Genomic DNA, 18,630 nt, shown 5'->3' with positions numbered 1-18,630 from the left:
CAAAGGGCTAGTGGGGTCCTGTCTTCGATAAGAGCATTCCCTGTGTGTCTGCTGTGTCGGTACGTGTGTGTCGACATGTATGAGGACGATGTTGGTGTGGAGGCGGAGCAATTGCCGGTAATGGTGATGTCACCCCCTAGGGAGTCGACACCGGAATGGATGGCTTTATTTATGGAATTACGTGATAATGTCAGCACATTACAAAAATCAGTTGACGACATGAGACGGCCGGCAAACCAGTTAGTACCTGTACAGGCGTCTCAGACACCGTCAGGGGCTGTAAAACGCCCTTTACCTCAGTCGGTCGACACAGACCCAGACACGGACACCGAATCTAGTGTCGACGGTGAAGAAACAAACGTATTTTCCAGTAGGGCCACACATTATATGATCACGGCAATGAAGGAGGCTTTACATATCTCTGATACTGCATGTACCACAAAAAGGGGTATTATGTGGGGTCTGAAAAAACTACCTGTAGTTTTTCCTGAATCAGACGAATTGAATGAAGTGTGTGATGAAGCGTGGGTTAACCCCGATAGAAAATTGCTAATTTCAAAGAAGTTATTGGCATTATATCCTTTCCCGCCAGAGGTTAGGGCGCGCTGGGAAACACCCCCTAGGGTGGATAAGGCGCTCACACGCTTATCAAAACAAGTGGCGTTACCGTCTCCTGAAACGGCCGCCCTCAAGGATCCAGCAGATAGGAGGCTGGAAACTACCCTGAAAAGTATATACACTCATACTGGTGTTATACTGCGACCAGCCATCGCCTCTGCATGGATGTGCAGTGCTGGGGTGGTTTGGTCGGATTCCCTGACTGAAAATATTGATACCCTGGATAGGGACAGTATTTTACGGACTATAGAGCATTTAAAGGATGCATTTCTATATATGCGAGATGCACAGAGGGATATTTGCACTCTGGCATCAAGAGTAAGTGCGATGTCCATATCTGCCAGAAGAAGTTTATGGACGCGACAATGGTCAGGTGATGCGGATTCCAAACGGCATATGGAAGTATTGCCGTATAAGGGGGAGGAATTATTTGGGGTCGGTCTATCGGATTTGGTGGCCACGGCAACAGCCGGGAAATCCACCTTTTTACCTCAGGTCCCCTCCCAACAGAAAAAGACACCGTCTTTTCAGCCGCAGTCCTTTCGTTCCTATAGGAACAAGCGGGCGAAAGGACAGTCATATTTGCCCCGAGGCAAAGGAAAGGGTAAGAGAGTGCACCAAGCAGCTTCTTCCCAGGAGCAGAAGCCCCCCCCCCGGCTTCTGCAAAGCCCTCAGCATGACGTTGGGGCTTTACAAGCGGACTCAGGGGCGGTGGGGGGTCGACTCAAGAATTTCAGCGCACAGTGGGCTCACTCACAGGTGGACCCCTGGATCCTGCAGATAATATCTCAGGGTTACAGGTTGGAATTCGAGAAGTCTCCCCCTCGCCGGTTCCTAAAGTCTGCTCTGCCAACGTCTCCCTCAGACAGGGCGACGGTATTGGAAGCCATTCACAAGCTGTATTCTCAGCAGGTGATAGTCAAGGTACCCCTCCTACAACAGGGAAAGGGGTATTATTCCACACTATTTGTGGTACCGAAGCCGGACGGCTCGGTAAGACCTATTCTAAATCTGAAATCTTTGAACCTGTACATACAAAAATTCAAGTTCAAGATGGAGTCACTCAGAGCAGTGATAGCGAATCTGGAAGAAGGGGACTTTATGGTGTCCCTGGACATCAAGGATGCTTACCTGCATGTCCCAATTTGCCCTTCACATCAAGGGTACCTCAGGTTCGTGGTGCAAAACTGTCATTGTCAGTTTCAGACGCTGCCGTTTGGATTGTCCACGGCACCTCGGGTCTTTACCAAGGTAATGGCCGAAATTATGTTTCTTCTGCGAAGAAAAGGCATATTAATTATCCCTTACTTGGACGATCTCCTGACAAGGGCAAGGTCCAGGGAACAGCTGGGGGACGTAATAGCACTAACCCAAATAGTGCTGCAACAGCACGGGTGGATTCTGAATTTTCCAAAATCTCAATTGACCCCGACGACACGTCTGCTGTTCCTGGGAATGATTCTGGACACGGTTCAGAAAAAGGTGTTTCTTCCGGAGGAGAAAGCCAAGGAGTTATCCGAACTTGTCAGGAACCTCCTAAAACCAGGGAAAGTGTCTGTGCATCAATGCACAAGAGTCCTGGGAAAGATGGTGGCTTCTTACGAAGCGATTCCATTCGGCAGATTCCACGCACGAACTTTTCAGTGGGATCTGCTGGACAAATGGTCCGGATCGCATCTGCAGATGCATCAGCGGATAACCTTGTCGCCACGGACAAGGGTGTCTCTTCTGTGGTGGTTGCAGAGTGCTCATCTGTTAGAGGGCCGCAGATTCGGCATACAGGACTGGGTCCTGGTGACCACGGATGCCAGTCTGAGAGGCTGGGGAGCGGTCACACAGGGAAGAAACTTCCAGGGAGTATGGTCAAACCTGGAGATGTCTTTTCACATAAATATACTGGAGCTAAGAGCGATTTACAATGCTCTAAGCCTGGCAAAACCCCTACTTCAGGGTCAGCCGGTGTTGATCCAGTCGGACAACATCACGGCAGTCGCCCACGTAAACAGACAGGGTGGCACAAGAAGCAGGAGAGCAATGGCAGAAGCTGCAAGGATTCTTCGCTGGGCGGAAGATCATGTGATAGCACTGTCAGCAGTGTTCATTCCGGGAGTGGACAACTGGGAAGCAGACTTCCTCAGCAGACACGATCTACACCCGGGAGAGTGGGGACTTCATCCAGAAGTCTTCCACATGATTGTGAACCGTTGGGAAAAACCAAAGGTGGACATGATGGCGTCTCGCCTCAACAAAAAACTGGACAGGTATTGCGCCAGGTCAAGAGACCCTCAGGCAATAGCTGTGGACGCTCTGGTAACGCCGTGGGTGTTCCAGTCAGTGTATGTGTTTCCTCCTCTGCCTCTCATACCAAAAGTACTGAGAATTATACGGCAAAGGGGAGTAAGAACGATACTCGTGGCTCCGGATTGGCCAAGAAGAACTTGGTACCCGGAACTTCAGGAGATGCTCACGGAAGATCCGTGGCCTCTACCTCTAAGACGGGACCTGCTTCAGCAGGGACCGTGTCTATTCCAAGACTTACCGCGGCTGCGTTTGACGGCATGGCGGTTGAACGCCGAATTCTAAGGGAAAAATGCATTCCGGAAGAGGTCATTCCTACACTGGTAAAAGCCAGGAAGGAGGTGACTGCACAACATTATCACCGCATTTGGAGAAAATATGTTGCGTGGTGTGAGGCCAGGAAGGCCCCCACGGAGGAATTTCGATTGGGTCGATTCCTACATTTCCTGCAAACAGGATTGTCTATGGGCCTCAAGTTGGGGTCCATTAAGGTTCAAATTTCGGCCCTGTCGATTTTCTTCCAGAAAGAATTGGCTTCAGTTCCTGAAGTCCAGACTTTTGTAAAAGGAGTACTACATATACAGCCCCCGGTTGTGCCCCCAGTGGCTCCGTGGGACCTTAATGTAGTTTTGGATTTTCTCAAATCCCATTGGTTTGAGCCACTCAAATCGGCGGATTTGAAATATCTTACATGGAAAGTAACCATGCTACTGGCCCTGGCTTCAGCCAGGAGAGTGTCAGAATTGGCGGCTTTATCGTATAAAAGCCCATATCTGATTTTCCATTCGGACAGGGCAGAACTGCGGACGCGTCCTCATTTTCTGCCTAAGGTGGTGTCAGCGTTTCACCTGAACCAGCCTATTGTGGTGCCTGCGGCTACTAGCGATTTGGAGGATTCCAAGTTGCTGGACGTTGTCAGGGCATTGAAAATATATATTTCAAGGACGGCTGGAGTCAGAAAATCTGACTCGCTGTTTATACTGTATGCACCCAACAAGCTGGGTGCTCCTGCTTCTAAGCAGACGATTGCTCGTTGGATTTGTAGCACAATTCAACTTGCACATTCTGTGGCAGGCCTGCCACAGCCTAAATCTGTCAAGGCCCATTCCACAAGGAAGGTGGGCTCATCCTGGGCGGCTGCCCGAGGGGTCTCGGCATTACAACTCTGCCGAGCAGCTACGTGGTCGGGGGAGAACACGTTTGTAAAATTCTACAAATTTGATACCCTGGCTAAAGAGGACCTGGAGTTCTCTCATTCGGTGCTGCAGAGTCATCCGCACTCTCCCGCCCGTTTGGGAGCTTTGGTATAATCCCCATGGTCCTGACGGAGTCCCCAGCATCCACTAGGACGTTAGAGAAAATAAGATTTTACTTACCGATAAATCTATTTCTCGTAGTCCGTAGTGGGTGCTGGGCGCCCATCCCAAGTGCGGATTGTCTGCAATACTTGTACATAGTTATTGTTACAAAGAAATCGAGATACACTGACACTCGACGGTGTCGAAGTACCGACCTTACCAGCGTCTGCAGAGACAGGATCTTGTCCTGAGGGAGGAAAACCCTCTGACGGACCGTGTCGAGAATCATCCCTAAAAACAGCAACCGTTGTGAGGGGCATAAGTGAGACTTCGGGATGTTCAGGATCCACCCGTGCCGAATCAGAAGGTCCTGCGTTATCCGGATATTCTGAAGTAACAGGTCTGCCGAGCGCGCCTTTATGAGCAGATCGTCCAGATAGGGAACAATAGTCACACCCTGCTTTCGAAGTAGGGCCATCATGACCGCCATGACCTTTGTGAATACTCTGGGAGCAGAAGAGAGACCGAACGGAAGGGCCTGGAACTGGAAATGAGCGTCCTGAATCGCGAACCGGAGAAAGGCCTGATGAGGAGACCAAATGGGAACATGTAAGTATGCATCCTTGATGTAATAAGGACGCCAGAAACTCGTTTTGCTCCAAACCCGCAATAACAGACTGGAGGGACTTAATCTTGAACTTGAATACCCTCAAATACGGATTGAAATCCTTCAAGTTCAGGATTGGTCTGACCGAGTCGTCCGGCTTCGGTACGAGAAACAGGCTTGAGTAATAGCCCTGTTTCCGAAGATGAGCGGGAACAGGGATCAATACCTTTGCGGATAGAAGCTTCTTGACAGCTGCCTGTAAGGCAACTCTTTTGTCGTTGGAAACTGGTAAACCCGTGGTAAAAAAAACGCTGGGGCGGTCGGGTTTGAAAATCGAGCTTGTAACAGCAAATGATGAGGTCCCTGACCCAAGCATCTGGACAGGACTGTACCCAGACTTCCCTGAAGTCCCACAGACGAGCTGCCACCCTGTGGTCTCCCAGGTGGGAGGGAAGCCCGTCATGCGGTGTTAGTGGTGGAGGACTTAACCTCTGACTGGGTAGAGGCTGTGGAACCTCTGCCTCTACCCCTATGGCCTCGAAATCTGGAAGGGGCACGAAAGGATCGAAAGGAGGGACCCCTATAGGTCCTGCGAGGGGCTGGAGCAGCAGAAGGAAGATAAGTCGACTTACCTCCGGAGGCCTGAGAAATCCAGGCATCCAGACCCTTACCAAAGAGGACCTCTCCTGTAAAAGGCAACACTTCTGCAGCCCGTTTGGACTCCGTATCCGCTTGCCACTGCCGCAGCCAGAGAGCTCTGCGGGCCGAAATAGCTAAAGCAGAAATCCAAGCACCGAGAATACAGATGTCATTGGAAGCCTCGTAAAGATAAAGGGCTGATTCCCGGTTGTGTTCTGCCAACTGGATCAGCTGATCCTCCGGCAAATCATCCCGAATTCCAGAAGACAATTGCTCCGCCCAAGCTTCCATTGCTTTGTTGACCCAACAACCTACCTGCGCCGGGCGATGTAATACCCCCGCCGCAGAGTAAATAGTCTTCAAGGTGGATTCCAACTTCCTGTCCGACGCCTCCTTAAGTGAAGTCGCTCTGGAACCGGCAGAACCGTTTTCTTGGACAGATGAGACACCGAAGGATCCACAATCGGAGAGGTCTCATAACGCGTCCTGCTATCTGCGGGAAAAGGATAGGAAGACAACCGTTTTCTCGATACCTGAAACTTCGCTTCTGGATGTTTCCAGGCTGCCGTGATGAGCGCATCTAGCTCCTCCGAAACTGGAAAAGTCACCGGCAAGCATTGGTTGGTGCCAAACCGTGAAGGGCATAAGGCGTCCTGCTCCGTCTCCTCCACCTGTAATACTGAGCGAATAGCAGTAATAAGAGCCTCTATACCCTGAGCTACTGCAACACAGAGGCTAGCGAGCTCTTTTTAGAAGCCTGTGGGGGAGGACTAAAGGACGGGGCTTGGGTAGGGATTACAGCCCTAGAGAGCCCTTCCACTGATTTTGCCGGGGAAACAGCCCATGCTGGTTCTGGCTCCGGTACCGGGACAGGCTGTCGGACCCGGGTCGCCTCTCTATCTTCCCGAGAGTCCTTCAGTTCCCTAGTCAGCAGGGACATAACCTCTGTGAGCTGTGCTGCTCATGCAGGGGTGGGCTGGGCAGATGGTTCTGACCCACCTTCCTCACCTGAAAGGTGCCCCTGTCTCTGTGCTGCCTTGGAGCCTATGCTTGCCATGTCAGCAGTTACCCTCCCACACAAATACAGTAGAGTGTACGCAGCCTAATAAAGTATAAGTGCCCACTGTAATACGCTCACTGTGACCGGAGTGCTCTATCTCCCGCGTTGCAGCCTGGAGGAAATGGCCGCCAGCGCGCGCTGAGCCCAGCGGAGGAGAGCGGGACTAAGCTCCGCCCCCCCTCTGTAAAGGCGCCAGATTCAAAACTGCTGTGCGCCTCCAGCGGGATTCCCGTGCCGGATTGAGCCGCGCCGAGCGGGGAACCCAGCGGGGGGTGCGAGCCGCGGCCACCGGGACCAGCAATCAGAGCGGGGGAGCGGGCACTATGAGCCACGGCCGCCGGGACCCTTAAGAACGGGGGCGGGGAGTGTGAGGCCACCTTTCTAGTGTAAAAACAGGGCATGCTGCTACTTACAGTGTGTTGAAGATCTGTACCTCTCTAGTACGTTTTCTTCTATGCTGGAGCACAGCTTTTTTCTTGGTGGAGCGGCCCCGACACGCGCCGCACGCAGCGGTGTCCATTATGAGGATTATGTGCACAGAGCGGGGCGAACGGGCCGTAATGGTAACATGGTGAGAAAGTGGCTGCATTAGTTCTTAATGTGTCAGTGGCTGCTTTGTGTCTTATCGCTATAAGATTGTTCCTTTATCTCTCTTACTAAAAGAGATTTACTTCTGTGTTTGATGGATGACTTTGTTTTATATAGTTAACTGGAGGTAATAGTAAGCCTGTTTACCATAGAACACTTTTGCTTTCTAGGGATATGCTTTTACATTCATCAGAGGATCAGGCTCGTTATGCTGGAGACATTATTAAGGCGGGGAGTGTGAGGCCACCTTTCTAGTGTAAAAACAGGGCATGCTGCTACTTACAGTGTGTTGAAGATCTGTACCTCTCTAGTACGTTTTCTTCTATGCTGGAGCACAGCTTTTTTCTTGGTGGAGCGGCCCCAACACGCGCCGCACGCATCTGTGTCCGGCCGCACATACTCACCGCTGCCGGAATCTTCTGCCGACGGAGCGGCGCCGCACGCAGCTGTGTCCGGCCAGCTCCGGAGAGCTCAGTGTCTCCTTCAGCCGGGGCCCATCCCGAGCCGCACGCAGCTGCGATGGGACCCCGCCGGCAGCCTTCCGCAGTGCAGACTGGCAGTGGTAGAGCTGCCAGTCTGTGAGTGCAAGAAAGAAAAAGAAAAAAAAAAATTCTTCAGAGAAGATTCAAGTGGGCACAAAACAAAGACTGGCTTGGAGGGGGGACATAGTAGGGGAGGAGCTAGCTACAGTGTTTGAGTTTTAAAGTGCCAGCTCCCAGTTACTGCCTACTATTTCCCCATTGTAACTGCGCTCCAGTGTCCCCTAGTGGATGAAGGAGAAATACAGGTGAGCTCCAAGTGGTAGTGAGCGGTGTAATGTTAACGCGTTTCATGTCCGAGTTTTCCTGAAAGACCTTAAATGCTCTGCAGATGTCCTAAAATCGTATTAGGGCACTTTAATTACACATCATGACAACAATAACAGTAGTTGAATTTTTTATCTTTAAGTTCTATCACCGTTCTTCAGATGTACTGTGCCCCCTTTTGTAGTGTACGCACAGGAAAGACAGCATTTCTCTGCCTTGTATTACAAACCTGTGAGGTGTCTTTGTAGCTTATACAGTAAGTTAGTTGATTATATCTAGGCGGTGTCCTCCTATTTATTCTTGGAAGCCAAGGTCTGTTACCTGACACAGAAATCCGGCTCCTGTAATCAGGAGAACATGGGATCCTGGAATGCAGAGTTTTATGTCCTCCTGGCTGTATACACTCAGAACTCCGCACGTGTCTGGTATTGGGAGCTAGATCTCGTATTCTGTACATAGGGGGAGATTCAGCATGGATCGCTATTGAGATTGAAAGTGCAATTGTTTAAAAACTGCTACTGCCAAAAATTGCATGTGAAGTGCCGACCAGAAATGTTAAGACGCCCAGTGATGTGATCGCAGCTCTGCGTGTGTAGTTGCAGAGTTGCGATCCATGCGCCGACACAGAGTACCATCGACAGTTGCGGTTGACCCATGCCTACTCAGAATAATGCAGAGGCATCGGCACCATGTTTTTAATCGCAAACTATCGCAGCTGACGTCCAATACACGCCACGAAAACGGAAATGTCACACCTGCGTTTTTTCAACCGCTCTCTACAAACGCCATGTTAATACCCATGAAGGGTCACTTCCTGTCGGTCACTCTGCAATCGCGTTTCGCCGAGTCTGAGATCGCTCAGCGCATGCGCAATCCAATTCACGTTTTTTTGCAATATAGTGATCCAAACTGAAAGAGGCTTTCCCCTGTCTGATGACTATTTTATTTTTTTATTTTTTTTTGTATTACTGTCACTGCCTAACTTAGAAGGTAGTTAGCCCATTTGAAGAAAATAAATTCGGGAGCAACAGTTGTTTTCTTTCTCTGTCGTCTTTTCTCTTGTGAATTAATACATATTGTTATTGTTTTACTATTACAGTACAATTGCATGTGCACCGGTTTTGTCTTCTTAATAATGTGCTTTTTTTTTTTGCTTTTACTTTATTGCTTTTAGGCATTGATCAATATGACAGGGACAGCATCATCAATGACTTCAAAAATGGCGTGTGCAAATTGCTGGTGGCGACCTCCGTGGCAGCCCGTGGGTTGGATGTAAAGCACTTAATCTTGGTGATTAATTATTCATGCCCAAATCATTATGAGGATTATGTGCACAGAGCGGGGCGAACGGGCCGGGCTGGTAACAAGGTGAGAAAGTGGCTGCATTAGTTCTTAATGTGTCAGTGGCTGCTTTGTGTCTTATCGCTATAAGATTGTTCCTTTATCTCTCTTACTAAAAGAGATTTACTTCTGTGTTTGATGGATGACTTTGTTTTATATAGTTAACTGGAGGTAATAGTAAGCCTGTTTACCATAGAACACTTTTGCTTTCTAGGGATATGCTTTTACATTCATCACACAGGATCAGGCTCGTTATGCTGGAGACATCATTAAGGCGTTGGAGCTTTCGACCAATGCCGTCCCTCCTGAGTTGGAGAAACTGTGGTCTGAGTTTAAGGACCAGCAAAAAGCTGTAAGTTTTATTTCATATTTATTTTAATTTTTTTATTTTTTTTTCCCCCCTTTAAAACATTTTTCTGTCTTTAGTTTATTGGCTTACGGAGTGTAATGTTATAATGGGACTTATGAAAATGTAGGGCGTCGGGACTGAACTCCTGTATAAAATCAAAGCATTCGGTAATGCCCCGTTTGACTCTCTTCATCTACCATGAGGATTATTTCATGGATGTTTTCTTCCTTTATGTTAAACGGAATTCCTGTTTTGGTCAGTGCGATCACTCTCTCATTCATCAGTCAGCTCATTAATGCAAATATTGGCATTGGGAGAAGCTCACGCCATGGTTTACTGATAGAATCAAGGCTGCTTTCACCCACACTTTGTACATGAACACTCTGGTTGGATCAAGTTAGCCTGGCTGAGCAATGGTTCATGGACATCCTCATATAGAAATGGTTAAGATGTACAATTGCCAGTTCCGCATCAATATTTTTTGAATCGATACAGGATTGGGGTTGTGTGGATCGATTCAGTAGACGTTTCACTGACAATATTGATACTTTACATTATCAATATGGCGATGGTGTGCATGTGCAATAGACATCTGCACTGGGTACTGGATTGGCATTAGCTCTGAGAGGTTCTTGGTGACTTCTAATGGGCGCTCTCAGCTTCTCAGAGAATCTCAGGACAGCCCCAAACAGATGCAGGAAAACAGGTGGGCTGGTAAAAGCCTCCGGGGCAGTTAATACATTATACCGTTTAGGGATCAATCCACGTGATATATCGCCAAGAATATCTCGGCAGTAGAAATTATTGATTGTATACGAGGGACAGGAACTTAGGCCCAGCCCTATCTCTGAAAAGCCCAAACTGGATAATGGCCTTCCAAGTATTTATTCTTTAAATCCGTTATGGGTAGGGTGAGATATGTACGTATAATCCCTATCATTTTAATATAATCACTCAAAGCTCCCACATACACGCAGTACAATTACATGTCTTAACGAGTGTCACCAACGCTTAGTCTGGTCAGTGTCCATGGTTATTACGGAAGTACATCAGCAAGCCCTGTGTTATAGTGTCTGGAGTGTCTTAAAATGTTGTACCACCCGAATGAAATTTGTTTACATTTTCATAGTTATTTTACAATACTTCTATATCTTCTAGGAAGGAAAAATCATTAAGAAGACCAGTGGGTTCTCGGGTAAAGGATTCAAGTTTGATGAAACGGAGCAAGCGTTGGCAAATGAGCGTAAAAAGCTGCAGAAAGCGGCTCTGGGTCTCCAGGATTCAGACGACGAAGACACCGCCCTCGATGTGAGTGCTTTGTAAATGAGTGCTCTAATTATAATATCCTAAACCATTCCTCTATGTCCTCTTATAAGTAAGTGCGGCGGTATATCTTGCTTGTAGTACCGCTGGACTTACAGGTTTTGGCAAGTCCGGTGCTAGACGGGGGCGAGTTCCAGTGTTAGCGTGAAATACCTGACAACGTGTGCATACGATATGAATGTGTTTATTCCATGAACTGTTCTGACCCGTGTTTGCAATTCCAGATTGATGAGCAGATCGAGAGCATGTTCAATTCGAAGAAGAGAGTGAAGGACATGGCTGGGCCTGGTGTACCCGGCGGAGCACCGGGGTCTGCTGGAGCAGCTGGTGGTACCGGAGCAGCGGCTTCTGCAGCTAATGCTCCCCCACCGACGGCTGGAAATGCAGAGAAGCTGGAGATGGCTAAACGCTTGGCCAAGAAGCTCAGCGTGAACAAAAACCTGGGCGCAGAAGCACAGGTACGCATCACTTGTTTACCGATATGTAAATCTAGTGCTTTTTCTCCGCTAGCTTATGCATGCCTTAATGCTCCGCTTATAAATGCTATACTCTTATTAATGCTACACTTTATGTATTTAATGTTTGCTAATGCAATGGTTCAGACGGATGTTTATGAGCAGTATTTTGTGTACGTTGATTACTTTACTTGGGGGGTCATTCCGAGTTGTTCGCTCGTTATTTTTTTCTCGCAACGGAGCGATTAGTCGCTAATGCGCATGCGCAATGTCCGCAGTGCGACTGCGCCAAGTAAATTTGCTATGCAGTTAGGTATTTTACTCACGGCATTACGAGGTTTTTTCTTCGTTCTGGTGATCGTAATGTGATTGACAGGAAGTGGGTGTTTCTGGGCGGAAACTGGCCGTTTTATGGGTCTGTGCGAAAAAACGCTGCCGTTTCTGGGAAAACGCGGGAGTGGCTGGAGAAACGGGGGAGTGTCTGGCCGAACGCTGGGTGTGTTTGTGACGTCAAACCAGGAACGAAACTGACTGAACTGATCGCAGTTGCCGAGTAAGTGTGGAGCTACTCAGAAACTGCTAAGAAGTGTCTATTCGCAATTCTGCTAATCTTTCGTTCGCAATTTTGCTAAGCTAAGATTCACTCCCAGTAGGCGGCGGCTTAGCGTGTGCAAAGCTGCTAAAAGCAGCTTGCGAGCGAACAACTCGGAATGACCCCCAAGGTTGGTTCCACTTTTGGAGTGCGGGTAGTCTTATCTGTTTTCCTGCAAACCCCTTTTCTCTGACGTCCTAGTGGATGCTGGGAACTCCGTAAGGACCATGGGGAATAGCGGCTCCGCAGGAGACAGGGCACATCTAAAGAAAGCTTTAGGATCACCTGGTGTGCACTGGCTCCTCCCCCTATGACCCTCCTCCAAGCCTCAGTTAGATTTTCTGTGCCCGACGAGAAGGGTGCACACTAGGGGCTCTCCTGAGCTCTTTGTGAAAGTTTTAGTTTAGGTTTATTATTTTCAGTGAGACCTGCTGGCAACAGGCTCACTGCATCGAGGGACTAAGGGGAGAAGAAGCGAACTCACCTGCGTGCAGAGTGGATTGGGCTTCTTAGGCTACTGGACATTAGCTCCAGAGGGACGATCACAGGTTCAGCCTGGATGGGTCACCGGAGCCGCGCCGCCGGCCCCCTTACAGAGCCAGAAGAGCGAAGAGGTCCGGAAAAATCGGCGGCAGAAGACTTTCCTGTCTTCAGATAAAGGTAGGCGCACAGCACCGCAGCTGTGCGCCATTGCTCTCAGCACACTTCACACTCCGGTCACTGAGGGTGCAGGGCGCTGGGGGGGCAGCGCCCTGAGACGCAATAAATCGATAGAAAACCTTTTATGGCTAAAATAAATGCATCACATATAACTCCTGGGCTATATGGATGCATTTAACCCCTGCCAAAACATACAAGAAAACGGATGATAAGGACGCCGAGAAAGGGGCGGAGCCTATCTCCTCAGCACACTGGCGCCATTTTCCCTCACAGCTCAGTTGGAGGGAAGCTCCCTGGCTCTCCCCTGCAGTCACTACACTACAGAAAGGGGTTAAAAAAGAGAGGGGGGCACAAATTAGGCGCAGTATAAACAATACAGCAGCTATAAAGGGAAAAACACTTATATAAGGTTATCCCTGTATATATATAGCGCTCTGGTGTGTGCTGGCAAACTCTCCCTCTGTCTCCCCAAAGGGCTAGTGGGGTCCTGTCCTCTATCAGAGCATTCCCTGTGTGTGTGCTGTGTGTCGGTACGTTTGTGTCGACATGTATGAGGAGAAAAATGATGAGGAGACGGAGTAGAGTGTCTGTAATAGTGTTGTCACCCCCTGGGGGGTCGACACCTGAGTGGATGTACTGTTGAAATTGCGTGACAGTGTCAGCTTTGTATAAAAGACAGTGGTTGACATGAGACAGCCGGCTACTCAGCTTGTGCATGTCCAGACGTCTCATACAGGGGCTCTAAAGCGCCCGTTACCTCAGATACAGACGCCGACACGGATACTGACTCCTGTGTCGACGGTGAAGAGACAACCGTGATTTCCAATAGGGCCACACATTGCATGATTGAGGCAATGGAAAAAGTTTACACTCTTCTGATAATATAAATACCACCAAAAAAAGGGGTATTATGTTTGGTGAGGAAAAACTTCCTGTAGTTTTCCTGAATCTGAGAAATAAAATGAGGTGTGTGATGATGCGTGGGTTTCCCCCCGATAACAATTGATAATTTCTAAAAAGTTATTGGCAGTATACCTTTTCCCGCCAGAGGTTAGGGTGCGTTGGGAAACACCCCCTAAGGGGGATAAGGCGCTCACACGCTTGTAAGAACAAGGGCTCTACCCTCTCTGGAGATGGCCGCCCTTAGGTATCCTGCTGATAGAAAGCAGGAGGGTATCCTAAAATGTATTTACACACATACTGGTGTTATACTGCGACCAGCAATCGCCTCAGCCTGGATGTGCAGTGCTGGGTTGGCGTGGTCGGATTCCCTGACTGGAAATTTGATATCCTAGATAAGGACAGTATATTATTGCCTATAAAGCAATTAAAAGATGCATTTCTATATATGCATGATGCACAGCGGAATATTTGCCGACTGGCATCAAGTATAAGTGCGTTGTCCAATTATACCAGTAAAGTGGTCAGGTGATGCGGATTCCAAACGGCATTTGGAAGTATTGCCTTAAAAAAGGTAGCCTCTCAAAATAAGACGCCGTATTATCAGGCGCAGTCCTGGTTGGCAAGCGGACAAAAGGGTTCCTCTTTTCTGCTCGTGACAGAGGGAGAGGAAAATGGCTGCAGAGATCAGCCAGTTCCCAGGAACAGAAACCCTTTTCCGCCTCTGCCAAGCTCTCAGTATGACGCTAGGGCTTTACAAGTTCAGGCACGGTGGGGGCCCGTTCTCAATGAATTTCAGTGCGCAGTGGGCTCACTCGCAAGTAGACCCCTGGATCCTTCAGGTAATATTTCAGGGGTACAAATTGGAATTCGAGACGTATTCCCCTCGCCGTTTCCAAAAGTCTGTTTTACCGACGTCTCCCGCTGACAGGGAGGCAGTTTTGGAAGCCATTCACAAGCTGTATTCCCAGCAGGTGATAATTAAGGTACCCCTCCTGCAACAGGGAACGGGGTATTATTCCACACTATTGTGGTACCGAAGCCAGACGGCTCGGTGAGACCGATTTTAAAATCTAAAATCTAAAATCTTTGAACACTTACATACAGAGGTTCAAATTCAAAATTGAGTCACTCAGAGCAGTGATTGCAAACCTGGAAGAAGGGGACTACATGATGTCTCGGGACATCAAGGATGCTTACCTTCATGTCAAAATTTACCCTTCTCACCAAGGGTATCTCAGGTTATGGTACAGAACTGTCACTATCAGTTCAGACGCTGCCGTAGGGATGGTCCACGGCACCCCGGGTCTTTACTGAAGTAATGACCGTAATGATGATATTCCTTCAAAGGAAGGGAATTTTAGTTATCCTTTACTTGGACGATTCCCTGATAAGGGTGAGATCCAGGGAACAGTTGGAGATCGGTGTAGCACTACCTCAGGTAGTGTTGCGGCAGCACGATTGGATTCTCAATATTCCAAAATCGCAGCTGGTTCCGACGACTTGTCTTCTGTTCCTAGGGATGATCCTGGACACAGTCCAGAAAGAAGGTATTTCTCCCGGAGGAGAAAGCCAGGGAGTTATCCGAGCTAGTCAGGAACCTCCTAAAACCGAACCAAGTCTCAGTGCATCAATGCACAAGGGTTCTGGGTAAAAATGGTGGCTTCCTACGAAGCAATCCCATTCGGCAGATTCCACGCAAGACTTTCCAGTGGAACCTACTGGACAAATGGTCCGGGTCGCATCTTCAGATGCTTCAGCGGATAACCCTGTCACCAGGGACAAGGGTATCCCTCCTGTGGTGGTTGCAGAGTGCTCATCTTCTAGAGGGCCGCAGATTCGGCATGCGGGACTGGGTCCTGGTGGCCACGGATGCCAGCCTGCGAGGCTGGGGAGCAGTCACACAGGGAAGGAATATCCAGGGCTTATGGTCAAGCCTGGAGACATCACTTCACATAAATGTCCTGAAGCTAAGGGCCATTTACAATGCTCTAAGCTTAGCAAGACCTCTGCTTCAAGGTCAGCCGGTGTTGATCCAGTCGGACAACATTACGGCAGTCACCCACGTAAACAGACAGGGTGTCACAAGAAGCAGGAGGGCAATGGCAGAAGCTGCAAGGATTCTTCGCGGGGCGAAAAACCATGTGATAGCACTGTCAGCAGTTTTCATTCCGGGAGTGGACAACTGGGAAGCAGTTTTCCTCAGCACGACCTCCACCCGGGAGAGTGGGGACTTCACCCAGAAGTCTTCCACATGATTATAAACCGTTGGGAAAAACTCGACAGGTATTGCGCCACGTCAAGGGACCCTCAGGCAATAGCTGTAGACGCTCTGGTAACACCGTGGGTGTACCAATCAGTGTATGGGTTCCCTCCTCTGCCTCTCATACCCAAGGTACTGAGATTGATAAGATGGAGAGGAGTAAGCACTATATTAGTGGCTCCGGATTGGCCAAGAAGGAATTGGTAACCGGAACTTCAAGAGATGCTCACGGAGGATCCGTAGCCTCTACCTCTAAGAAGGGACCTGCTCCAGCAAGGACCTTGTCTGTTCCAAGACTTACCGCGGCTGCGTTGACGGCATGGCGGTTGAACGCCGGATCCTGAAGGAAAAAGGCATTCCGGATGAAGTCATCCCTATCCTGATCAAAGCCAGGAAGGATGTAACCGCAAAACATTATCACCGCATTTGGCGAAAATGTGGTGCGAGGCCAGTAAGGCTCAACGGAGGAAATTCAACTGGGTCGATTCCTACATTTCCTGCAAACAGGAGTATCTATGGGCCTGAAATTGGGGTCCATTAAGGTTCAAATTTCGGCTCTGTCAATTTTCTTCCAAAAAAGAACTAGCTTCAGTCCCTGAAGTTCAGACATTTGTTAAAGGGGTACTGCATATACAGCCTCCTTTTGTGCCTTTAGTGGCACTTTTGGGATCTCCAGGTGGTTTTTGGGTTCCAAAAGTCACATTGGTTTGACACACTTAAATCTGTGGAGTTAAAATATCTCACAGAAAAAGTGGTCATGCTGTTGGCTCTGGCCTGGGCCAGGCGCGTGTCAGAATTGGTGGCTTTATCCTGTAAAAGCCCTTATCTGATTTTCCATTCGGACAGGGCGGAATTGAGGACTCGTCCTCAGTTTCTCCCTAAGGTGGTTTCAGCGTCTCACCTGAACCAAACCTATTGTGGTGCCTGCGGCTACTAGGGACTTGGAGGACTCCAAGTTGCTAGACGTTGTCAGGACCCGGAAAATATATGTTTCCAGGACGGCTGGAGTCAGGAAATCTGACTCGCTGTTTATCCTCTATGCACCCAACTAGCTGGGTGCTCCTGCTTCTAAGCAGACTATTGCTCGTTGGATTTGTAGTACAATTCAGCTTGCACATTCTGTGGCAGGCCTGCCACAGCCAAAAATCTGTAAATGCCCACTCCACAAGGAAGGTGGGCTCATCTTGGGCAGCTGCCCGAGGGGTCTCGGCTTTACAACTTTGCAGAGCAGTTACTTGGTCAGGAGCAAATCCGTTTGTAAAATTCTACAAATTTGATACCCTGGCTGAGGAGGACCGGGAGTTCTCTCATTGGGGGCTGCAGAGTCATCCGCACTCTCCCGCCCGTTTGGGAGCTTTGGTATAATCCCCATGGTCCTTACGGAGTTCCCAGCATCCACTAGGACGTCAGAGAAAATAAGAATTTACTTACCGATAATTCTATTTCTCGTAGTCCGTAGTGGATGCTGGGCGCCCATCCCAAGTGCGGATTGTCTGCAATACTGGTACATAATTATTGTTACCAAAAAATTCGGGTTATTGTTGTAGTGAGCCATCTTTTCGAGAGGCTTCTCTATTATCATGCTGTTAACTGGGTTCAGATCACAAGTTGTACGGTGTGATTGGTGTGGCTGGTATGAGTCTTACCCGGGATTCAAAATCCTTCCTTATTGTGTACGCTCGTCCGGGCACAGTATCCTAACTGAGGCTTGGAGGAGGGTCATAGGGGGAGGAGCCAGTGCACACCAGGTGATCCTAAAGCTTTCTTTAGATGTGCCCTGTCTCCTGCGGAGCCGCTATTCCCCATGGTCCTTACGGAGTTCCCAGCATCCACTACGGACTACGAGAAATAGAATTATCGGTAAGTAAATTCTTATTATCCAAAAAGTTCTTGTAGAAACAAGGTTACATTGTTAAGTTGCTGCTAGTTGGTGGTAAAGAGCCGGAAGTATCGGGCCTTGTAGAGAGAGAAATTGGATTAGATGCCCAAAGTAACCAAACAGCTTCTTGCTGTTATTTCAAAGACTGCACTAGATAAATGCCAGTGTTTACTTCAGGCACATTTAGCAGGGTGCCGCGCCCTGCTCATCTCTTATACATAAAATTGACCAAGCTATTACTCTTAAGGTTCATACACATTCATCGTTTTTGCTGAACTGGGCGTTTTTTGCTTAAGGTCCATACACACTGGGCATTTTTGTGAACATCGCTGGCAAGACAATAGCTTGATGCATACACAGTGAGCGATTTTCACTGTGCCCAGCGATGTTCACCGGGGGGGTGAACCACTTTCCACAGTAGGAGACTGTGAAAAGTGGTTCACTGGGCTGGTAAAACAGCCCGACGGACGACGGCGGCCAGCGATGATGCGTGAGCTCCCATCAGCGCACATCGCCCGGCCATACACACTGGCCGAGTTTGAGCTCAAAACACCAAAAGTGACCTACTTTGAGCTCAAATTCGGTTAGTGTGTATGGGCCTTAGGCACTATACAGGATCCTGCTACATGTACTCCTGCGTTAGGAATAGAACTGCAGAAGGGATTACAGAAGACTGAGGGCGGCACAGGTTACAGTGTTGCAGTCTATATTCCGCCCACCACTGAAACAGTCTTGCAGTTTCCATGAGACTCTGCCCTGACCAGACGGCATCCCAGAGGAGGGCACGTAAATCACAGCACCGCTGCGGTTGCGAATGTAACACAGCACTCGGAACGGGAATGAAAGAATGAGTTAAGCAGTAAGCGTATCCTGCTTATTTCCCCAGTAGAACAGACTTTTGCACTGATACAGTAGTTACTGGGTACCGCTCCCCTTGAAAAGAAGGGAACTATC

The 18,630-nt window shown here is 48.8% G+C and overlaps 1 protein-coding gene across 1 annotated transcript in view; it reads left to right on the top strand.

Annotated features, from left to right (window-relative positions):
• Nucleotides 1–18,630, top strand: part of DDX46 (DEAD-box helicase 46) — an 81,125-nt gene that overhangs the window by 49,286 nt on the left and 13,209 nt on the right. Inside the window, exons 16-19 of the mRNA XM_063928740.1 lie at nt 9,089–9,282; nt 9,470–9,607; nt 10,763–10,912; nt 11,152–11,385. Coding sequence (XP_063784810.1) covers nt 9,089–9,282; nt 9,470–9,607; nt 10,763–10,912; nt 11,152–11,385 — 716 coding nt within the window. The remainder of the gene's footprint in view (nt 1–9,088; nt 9,283–9,469; nt 9,608–10,762; nt 10,913–11,151; nt 11,386–18,630) is intronic.

This window comes from Pseudophryne corroboree, chromosome 6 (assembly GCF_028390025.1).
Source record: "Pseudophryne corroboree isolate aPseCor3 chromosome 6, aPseCor3.hap2, whole genome shotgun sequence".
Classification (NCBI taxonomy): Eukaryota; Metazoa; Chordata; class Amphibia; order Anura; family Myobatrachidae; genus Pseudophryne; species Pseudophryne corroboree.
This window is presented reverse-complemented; position numbering and strand designations above follow the sequence as displayed.